General features: G+C 32.4%; 2 protein-coding genes across 2 annotated transcripts; one reads left to right on the forward strand and one right to left on the reverse strand.

The window, feature by feature from the left end:
• Positions 1-924: 924 nt before the first annotated feature.
• Positions 925-7,933, forward strand: HELRODRAFT_185604 (hypothetical protein). Its single transcript, XM_009019695.1, has 11 exons — positions 925-981; positions 2,145-2,242; positions 2,495-2,600; positions 2,853-2,982; positions 3,395-3,532; positions 5,095-5,222; positions 5,451-5,617; positions 6,262-6,452; positions 6,799-6,930; positions 7,211-7,722; positions 7,752-7,933. Exons 2-10 carry the CDS (start codon positions 2,147-2,149, stop codon positions 7,248-7,250), a joined length of 1,128 nt encoding a protein of 375 aa, XP_009017943.1. The 5' UTR covers positions 925-981; positions 2,145-2,146; the 3' UTR covers positions 7,251-7,722; positions 7,752-7,933.
• A 140-nt stretch (positions 7,934-8,073) lies between these two features.
• On the reverse strand, positions 8,074-10,007 carry HELRODRAFT_173064 (hypothetical protein; the record flags this gene model as incomplete). The annotated part of the gene is made up of 5 exons (XM_009019696.1): positions 8,074-8,149; positions 8,432-8,601; positions 8,763-8,819; positions 9,458-9,561; positions 9,971-10,007. 5 exons carry the CDS (start codon positions 10,005-10,007, stop codon positions 8,074-8,076), a joined length of 444 nt encoding a protein of 147 aa, XP_009017944.1.
• Between the last annotated feature and the right edge of the window lie 152 nt (positions 10,008-10,159).

Here is a 10,159-nt window from a genome sequence, read left to right on the forward strand (position 1 = left end):
TCATACAAAAATGTATGAATTGTATTAATCAATCAATTAGTTTATAAAGCGCTATTTCCGCGATGTTCAACAGCGCTCCTCAAATTTCGAATTTTGCAAACAGGTGAGTCTTGAGATCCGCTCTGAACTCCGTATGTGATGGAGAAGTAGTCAGAAAAGTGGAAAGTTCTAGAAAAAAGATCCAAAAATAGCAAATGCAGATTTAGCAAAAGAGTGTTTAACACGAGTTAAGAAAAACTGAGAACAAGAAGATGATCGTAAAACGGGGTTTTTAGGTTCAATTAATATATATATATATGTACTTAGGGATAATTTAGATTGAGACTTATACATTAATGTGCCAATTTTAAAAATTATTCTATATTTTATAGGTAGCCAATGCAAAAAAACAAGAGATATGAGAAAAAAAGGGACACGAACAACTAGACGAGCAGTAGAGTTAAAAGCTTTACTTAAAGGATAGAGAGTAGAATCAGTAAGACCAAAGTAAAGCGAGTTACAATAATCAATCCAAGATAAAACTAAAGAAGTAACAAGAAGAAGAAGAGTAGGATCGTAACGCAAAAGCAAAAGTTTTTCTATTTCACGGAGATGAAAGTAAGAACTTTTAGCAACACTATAAATCTGAGAATCAAAGATAAAGCCTAGCCTTCTCCATGTATATCCATGGATATTATATATATCCGTGTGTATATCGCTAAAAATGTTAAACCTAAGCGAAAGCAATGTTAATAAAAATAATTCAAAAATATGTAAAACTTTACAATACACAAATATATACCTTTTTTCAACAATTACCTCAACAATTTTTTTTAAATTAAATATTATACGAGTCATATAATTAGAATATAAAGGATTTCCATCTGTAGCACCCATCAGTCACTAACTGGACTTACGTTTGGATATTGTTATTGTTACATTGGAGTCCCTGTGTTGTGGGCCCAGCAAGTTGTTCGTTAATTAATTAATAATTCGGCAAAGGTTCGTTGGTTTGATCAGTTTTAGAGTTTAAAAAACAAATTTGATTGATTGATTGAATGATTCATTCATTCATACAATACTCTGGTATTAATCTGGCCCAGGGCCTAACTAGAATAATTAGTTAATGAATGACATAATTTATTTATATAATTATTATTGTAATTATGTTATTATTGTATTATGTTATTATAACATGATAATAATCTACTAATATTCTGATATAATATATTTATATGGCGTTTACTCACTGAGTCACTGTTCAACGCAATGCAGTGTGTTCAGTGTTCACTGTTTTTTGGTGTTCTTTTTTTACTTATGTTTATTAATTAATTTATTTATTTTTGTTAAGTTGTTAATTAAGAAAGAGTTAAGTAAAAGCTTAGATTTTTATAAAATTCAATATCAATAACTCTGTAATTTCTGTTATATAAGAATTCAGAATAGTAATAAAAATAAAACAAATAATAATATAATATATAATATAATAATTATTGGTGTGCTTTTTATTCTATCACCCAAAAACTTTTCCAGAAAATAAACCCTGACTGGCCTAACCTTAACCACCAGAATAATTATTGTCTTACTCTTAACATTTCTATTTTTTTATAAAAAGTGATTTCATAAAATCTGTGACCTTAATAAAGAGTTTATTAACAATATAAAATGTAACTTTATTAATGACTATTAAATCGTAAAATGCTTTAGTGGTTGGATAAAAAAAAGTGCCTAATTATTTTGTTTTATTCCGTTGGTTATTATTAATACTTTAATTTAATTTATTAAATAGTTAATTAATATTAAATGATTTTAAGATTTTAATTTTACTGGAGAGCTTTGACTTTTGGCAAAATTAAACCATTCTGCCTACCATGCAAATATTATTTGTAAGATATATATTTAATTGAGTGAGTATATAATGAATAAAGTGAAAAATAAACTTAGATAAACTTAGATTAACAAAAATATGTGTGTGATTTTTATTATTTTTTGCATACTTCTTTACATTTAATATAGTATATTTTCCCTTATCCTAAACTCTACCTGTAAATAATGTCAAACAAGTTCATAAAATTAAATTTTTACATCCAAATGTATTCACCAATAAATTTTGGCTGTCTCATTCAATTTACTATTTCAAACAAATTTTAAATTTCATGCATCAGACATGGCAGCAAGCGTTCAAGGATTGAGAACATTTGGTGAGAAACCGAAACCATTCCAAATAGAGGAAGATGGCGAAGTGTTCTATGTTGGTTCAGAGGTTGGCTTCTTTGTATTTAGTTGCTCAACTTGTATTTATAGTTGTGTTATGTTGCAACTGAGTTGACGTATAGTATTGTAATTACTAGATCAACTTTGCTTTAATTGGATGTAACTGTTGTTTAATGTGGTCAGTCAGTGTAATTATTAGTAATTCTTTTCATTTCTTAATTCTCTCAATTAATTGTCAGAGGTTGAGTGGTTGAACTTGTTGAATTAATTATATTGAAGATGATGAAATGTTTTATAACAGGTGGGAAATTACCTACGAATGTTTCGAGGCTCATTGTACAAAAGGTATCCATCGTTGTGGAGGAGGCAGATGAATGTTGAGGAGAGGAAGAAGTTGTGTCAATTACGTTAGTTGCCTTCCCCTCACTAGATGTTAGATGTCCATGTCTTTCTGATCTTATATCACTACTCCATTTGAGCATGCATGCACTGTTCTTTTGCAATGCACTAAGAATGTGATATTAACAAATTAACTCGTGCAAAGACCTGTTTCTTTTTTAATTTATGAAATTATTTTCTTACATTTCTTAAATTCCAGTTTTAAACCAACTTTCACGTTCTAACCTTCGATAAAAACATTCTGCTCCATCTTATTTTAGTTGGATTTGGCCAGCACTCTTTGGCATCGAACATCACGTTGCTGAAGGCATCAGAGGTTGATGAGATTTTTGAAGGGAAGGATGATAAGTACAAGGCTCTTTCTGTCTCGTCAGACATCAATCTTCCGAGGTTTTATTCAATATTTCATTACCATGCTCACCTATTTTTATGTTATTTAATTCATTGCAATTTGTTTAGCCATATCACTATTTGTATATTTATGAACATATTGCATGCCCTTGTGGGAGTGTTTGTGTTTGCATGCATGCATGTTTGCAATGTATGTGCGAATATGTTGAATATAATGGGCAGCATGATGGCTCAATGATTAAATATGCCTGGTCTTGCCGTTGCAGTCATTGGGTTCGAGTACAAAGAGATCCTCTCCTATCATATGCAATGTGTGTGATGCGTGGTTTTCAGACGTATTCATATAAGTATTCATATTCATATAAGCTGTATGTGTTTGTTGTTGATACCTCTGAAGCAAATGCAAAAGAGAGAATGACCTTTAACTTTTTCAATCTTTAAAATTGAAAAGAGATGTGAAATGTAAGAAGGGCAGTGGATGGGTTGGCAACATGCCAAGCAACTCTCACCACCTGGATGCCATTCCGTGCTCAACAATGATAAGCAAGAACAAGAATGCTGCTGCTAAACTGAAAACCTACCCACTCTGGTACCACATTTATTTTTTACTTACATTTAGTGACTAACTAAGTTTAACTTTTTCTTTAACTAAAAAAAGTTAGTTAAGGTCAAAGTTTAACTACAAAATAAAAGTTTAACTTTTTTAGTTGTAACTAAAGAGTTCAACTATAAATTTTTTAAACTTTTCTTGCAACATTTTTTTCTGAGCTTGAAATTTTTTTAAATTTTTCCAATAACACTGGCCTGCAGTAAATAATTAATAAATAGCTTATTATATATCTTTGGTAACTTTATATTTGAGTAAAAAACGCGCGATGCTTGTTGCTGCTAATCCTGTTTGATGGTTGTTCTCGAAGTTGTCAATCCATTCATTCTATTGCCAATAAATAAATATAACAAATTGTATCATTTCAGTTTAAATAATACTGAAAGTGATTGCCAAGTGAGAAAGTGGACCAAAGTCAAGAATGCAGATTGCAATGCAATTTAAATTTATAGAAGACCAACATTTTTAAAAACCAACTCTAAATTTTTGTAGATTTGCAGCTGTTGAACAAATGTTCAGCACAGCATCATAAATTCTATTAAATGGCTGATGAAATGCTTGGCATACTTCATTTTTACGTTCTCGTTACAATGATCATAGCATTTCAGATTCAGACTGACATTGGAAACACTTTATGTTCATTTCATTTTTTATCATTAGAAATAATCTGCTGGTTGTAAAATGCGATGAAGATTTAGCAGTCATTCGGACATTTTTTTGACAGAATTAGTTAGGGAAAGTTTAACTAAGTTTAACCAATTTTTTTTAGTTTTTTTTAACTACTTTAAAAATGTTATGAAAATTGATTAGTTAAATTATATTTTTTAATTCAGACTAAGTTTAACTAAAAAAATTTAGTTTAGTTCCCATCACTTTCAACATTGTTATAACTTAATCTCATTAATAATTTTTAAAACAATTTTTCATTAATTTTTATCTAATCCTCATTCTAATCTAGTTGAAAATTCTTGGCCATTCTCCCTTACATAACTTTTAAGAATATATTATCTGCTAGAAGTTTGTTTTGGAAGACTTAAATTTGTTCAAAATAGACTTGGCGGCCTTTTTTGGCTTATCACTCAATTTCTAACAAATTTCACTGTTAAAACCAGTACTCCAGTGTTTTATGTAAAATTTACTCAACTTTATTCTTGTAGGACTGAAATATAAATAAATAAATAAAAATAAATAATGGGCTTAAACGTAAGCTATATATGCCCATATCAAAATAGCACTAAAAGACAAATTTTAGTTCAAATTTTTACAAATTTATAAAGAAATTTTGTTCATTTTAGCTTTAACCCTAGCAAAAATATTTTTATTGTCGAGAAGGCTTCAGCCCCAAAGCTTTCTAATATATAATACATGTAAAAATATCGATCAGCAAGCCAAACCACAACATTCACACAACCGCAACAAAATTCACACAACCGCAACAACATTCACACAACAACAGCAACATTCACACAACCGCAACAACATTCACACAACTGCAACAACATTAACACAACAACAGCAACATTCACACAACTATAACCTCACAGTTACGATGATCTCGATCCATCCATCATTCACGAGAACTCCACACAACCTGAGGTTCTTGTTCCCATAAGGTTGGATATCGAGTTTGAAGGTCAGAAGCTTAGGGATTGTTTCACGTGGAACAAGAATGGTTTGTATTGTTGATCGTTCGAGTGATTGTGCTGTTTCTTATTATATACAGACTGAGTGTCTGTTGAGAATAACCATCGTATAATTAGTTATGTTGGATTTGCATGTGTAAAGTACATTTGTCTTTTTCTAAGGTTCAAGTTTCCTTTTGTCTTTTGACGATTTTTTTTCTATACTGAAGGCTGATTATGGATATGGCTTACTTACAGCAAAAAATAATTAATTTCAGAGCAGCTGATAACGCCGGAACAGTTTGCAGAAGTCTTGTGTGACGATTTGGATTTGAACCCCATTCACTTCATACCAGCCATCGCCCAATCAATCAGACAACAAATTGATTGCTATCCAGTGGACAACATTTTAGAGGACCAGAGTGATCAACGAGTTATCATTAAAGTCAGTGTTTTTCTATTATGCTTATGTAAATTTGCCAGCACCTACCATCAAATGTGGTTGTAAATTAATCTAAAGAATGAGGTAGAGAAATTGTGTGATGTATGCAAGCAACAGTTCCCAATCTGGATTCAGGTTCAAATACTGAAATACCGGTAAGAATGCCAGTAATTCGCGGAGTCCAATGCCTGAGATTTTTTCTACATGAGTAGTCCATTATTAACGAAACAGTTTTGCAAATTTTTGGCTAAGCTTAGCTGAATTTTTGGAAATTGGACTTTATAAATCTAATTGATGATTGATTGATTGGCTACTAATTTTTCAATCGCTATAATTTTTATAAAAAAAATTGCTATTTATTTTTTATTTTTAATAATAAATTAATTTTCAGTGAAATAAACTTGAATGGATGACGTTGATACTTTTTATATTAATAATAAAAAAAATATTGCTACTGGGGTTTAGTATGGTCATCAAAAACATGTAATCTTGAAACTCAAAGCAGTTAACTTTAAAAGCCGGCATGCAATTTAGATCCTGTATCCAGATACTCTGGCAACTTGAGTTTTTAGAGCTGTCTCGTTCCTATAAAATATTTTTCACATATTCTGTTTAAACTGGGAACCATCGTTTCATGTAAATTTCAGCTGAACATCCATGTGGGCAACATCTCCTTGGCAGACCAGTTTGAATGGGACTTATCCGAGAAAGAGAATGTTCCAGAAGAATTTGCTGCCAAGTTGTGTGCTGAGTTGGGATTGGGAGGAGAGTTTGTGACAGCCATATCGTACAGCATTCGAGGTCAGTTGAGTTGGCACCAGAGGACTTACGCATTCAGGTCAGTTGGGCGTCCGCTTAATATTTTATTGTTTGTGTTTTAATTTATGAAACCTATAAACATAGCTTATGCTTCAATTTGTTAAGCACATTAGTTAACGAGAAAACATATTAATCATTTAACTCCATTTAAATGAAATCTGTTTACATCATTTCCTAAATTTATGAACGAATGACCAGTTGTGTTGTAGATCAGCCAAAGTCCTATTTATACATTTATTTATTAAAGACCTTGTAACAATTTGCGTCGATATTTGATTTACTTAGCCCTATCCTCAACTCCAACACACCCACACACACACAACGCTGTGCATAATAAACACATAATAGCATTATATGTTACACAGTGAAGCCCCACTACCTGTGGTGGAAGTGGCCCTGAGGAACCCGTCAGAAGCTGATCAGTGGTGTCCCTTCCTTGAGACGCTGACTGATGCTGAGATGGAGAAGAAGATCAGAGACCAGGATAGAAATACAAGGTCTGTTACGTTGTATGTCACATATTTGTTATGCTGCTTGTCACCAATACACGGTGCGTCATTGTTGTCATGCATGTTACATAAACATGCTGTTGCGTGTGGTGCGTAAAAACATGAGGTTTGTTGTTCTTATGTTTCCTGTCATTATGGTGGATCGGTTTGTCTTTATGGTAGGTGTTAGAAATAATTTTAATAAGTGGTTTTAGATAACAATTTTATTGAAATATGGTTATGCACAACGGCTCTTTATATTATTTTTACATCGTTTGAACACTAACAGGAGGATGAGAAGGTTGACCCAGGCAGCTCCTACCTGGTGACCAAGTTGATGCCCATGCCGACTACATGCCTCCACGCTTCCCAGTACACGTTACTCAATCACGTTGTCTCACCGTGTGTTGTCGCCATGTATGCAATGCATTCACTAACTAACTGACCGTTCAACTTTACATGAGCATTATCAACTTTCACACATCTGTCACACACACAAACATACACACATGCTAAATAATGTCAAACTCATGACTATTATTACTCAGTCATTTTTAAATGTATATATTTCTTTTATCTTTTTCTCATTGTTACCTAGTGTTCAAAGACTGATTTTACAGAGATTTCTATTCAACCAATTTTTTTAAAAATAGCTGATTAAAATAAAGATTAAATGATGAAAATTTTGAAGATTAAATAAGGTTTTATTGCTACGGTTCAATGTATAACCTCAAGCGTCACAGTAACACAAACATGCGTACAAAAGACAGATCGTTCACATGTGATAAGCAAGAATTACATTCAACATCATTATTTATTACCGTGAGATCAATCCTATAAAAAAAACGCTGTGTTGGTAACAAGCACGTGCAGACAGCCAGATAAACACTCCATCACTGGATTCTTGTGCACATCATCTGGATGCTGACCAAGTTGAACGTTTAACAATTAGATAAATTTTGCTCTATTCAGGTACAATAAAAAAGTCTCAATAAAATGCTTTATTAATCATATTGGTTTGTTGCTTGAAAATATCTTTGAAACTCTTCTGAATTCAACTCGTTAAATTACATAAGAACTGAACTGAACTACACGGTTGACCTTGAATGTTGGCCACGTTTGCGCCATTTTATTTTTGCTAGCTTTCACGAGTCATCCACAACCGTGGTTAACAGTTTTATGCATAAAAATTGATAAATATGCGACGTCAGCACTACTCTTGCTTCTCCTGATGCGTGTAATAAGAAGATATGGTTGGGCGATTGGATTGTGGTTTCAGAATGATATCACCTTTCTTGCACTGCATCTGCATTTCCATCCTCATATTCTGTTTACTTTGCCGATTACCAAATCCCACAAAAATGTTTTTACTTATGTGTTCGTAAATATCAGATATATTCGTAAATATCAGTTCATCTTCTATCAATTATACATTAATGTGACTAGGATGGTATCAAAATTTAATAAGCATCAATGGAACAACACGAACACGGTACGAGATGAAACTAACCACATGCTGATGAGATGCCTTGCATTGGATGCCTCTTTCGGGGAGCCGGTGATGACTACAATGCATTCATGTGGCTTGTCGTTCATCAACCTCACTTCAATTTGTGAATTTGATTCCTTGCTTATTTGGAGCATTCTGTCACCTCTGTCTCCCATTACCAATTTCAACAACTGTGCAACGTTTCAAAGAGAAATATATTTTTCAATTGAAATTACTTTTTTTAACGAATGTAAAATGCCTTTATTTAAAAAAATTTCCGTTTACCGTAAACAGAGGGGAGTTTTCATTGAAAATAAAATACGCAAGAGCACAATTGACTGAAGTGGCTTACATGTAATGGCAAGATGAAGCAACGTTTCTCATCTGTTTTTTCAACCATTCGGCTCCTCTGAATGCATGCGGTTCAAATTTCAATTAATTTTTTATCACAATAATAACAAAAAAGTTATGCACAGGTTCATGATGTAGGGTTAAAGTTAGGGTTACTACCGCTAGATTTAAAACAGAACAAGAAATTTGGGCACATTAGACAACATCAGTATTATCTGATTATACTCAATGTTAATGAAATTTCAAGGTTTATTTTAATTTTTGTGTTTTACGGTGTGCAATGATCTCTATATAAATTCAATTAATCCGCATATTGAACGAGATGATCACGTGCACATGAAGTAGAATAGGTGAACCCAGGGTTTCCAACCGACGCTGAAAAAACCGAAATTTTGACAGGAACCGAAAAAACATACTGGTTAATTTCGATTAGGTGCGTGATTAAAATTGAAGCATTAAGTAAACTAAAAATAGGTTAAAATACCGGCGTTTAGAAGGGAATTATTTTTCGGGAACCGAATTAGAACGAAAATTGGAACAGAGCCAAAGTGTGATTCGCTAGTCGAAATAAAATCAAAAACCGGAAAAAAATAACGGTTCGAGGTATTGGGTGAGCCATTCAGAAGCACAACAAACGGCATGATGCAATCAGACATTACGTCTGTAAATGAAGATAAAATTCACTGTAATACTTACATCAGCGTTGAATAGTAGAGGATAGTTGTTGATGATATCAGAGGCACACGTCCCAAGAAACTGTTCTTTGTATGTTGGGTCATCACAAGTATTTACTGAGTTTTCTAATGTGTGTGCGTATAATTGACTAAGTTAATTTACAAAAAAAAAATGTATGCGAGAACACACATTCATAATCAATCATAGTCTAAAAAAATTAAGGTAGTAAAAAGTAAATAAGCTATGGCACTTGATAAACAATAATTCAAAATAAATAACTTAGAGTCCATTTATGTGATAAAAAAATTTAATAAATTATAAGTTGATAATAAAGACCAGACCAAGAGACGAAGAATCACTTTGTGAATCATCATTATTCTTTACATCACCATCTTCTTCCGTACTTTGTTTTAAAACAAATAAAAATATTAAAAAAATACACTTTGAAATATCGCATATTTGCAGACATAAAATAAAAAGTGAAAAATATTTGTAAAAAGCATAACACAGCGAAAAAAGCAAAATGTGGCAAACCCGAGTGAAGGATAATCCTGCTTAGTGAACCCCCCATAGTCAGATGCCAACATATCATCTGCATTGTCAGCATTATATGCATTCGATGCTTTCTTCACTGGACACTGTGCACGTTGTAGAGTTGTAAATGCAGAGTTTTGAATGCAATGAGAGCATGACTTAATGATGTAAATAAGTGATCAGAGAGTA

Source organism: Helobdella robusta (genome assembly GCF_000326865.2).
Source record: "Helobdella robusta unplaced genomic scaffold HELROscaffold_25, whole genome shotgun sequence".
In the NCBI taxonomy this organism is placed as follows: domain Eukaryota; kingdom Metazoa; phylum Annelida; class Clitellata; order Rhynchobdellida; family Glossiphoniidae; genus Helobdella; species Helobdella robusta.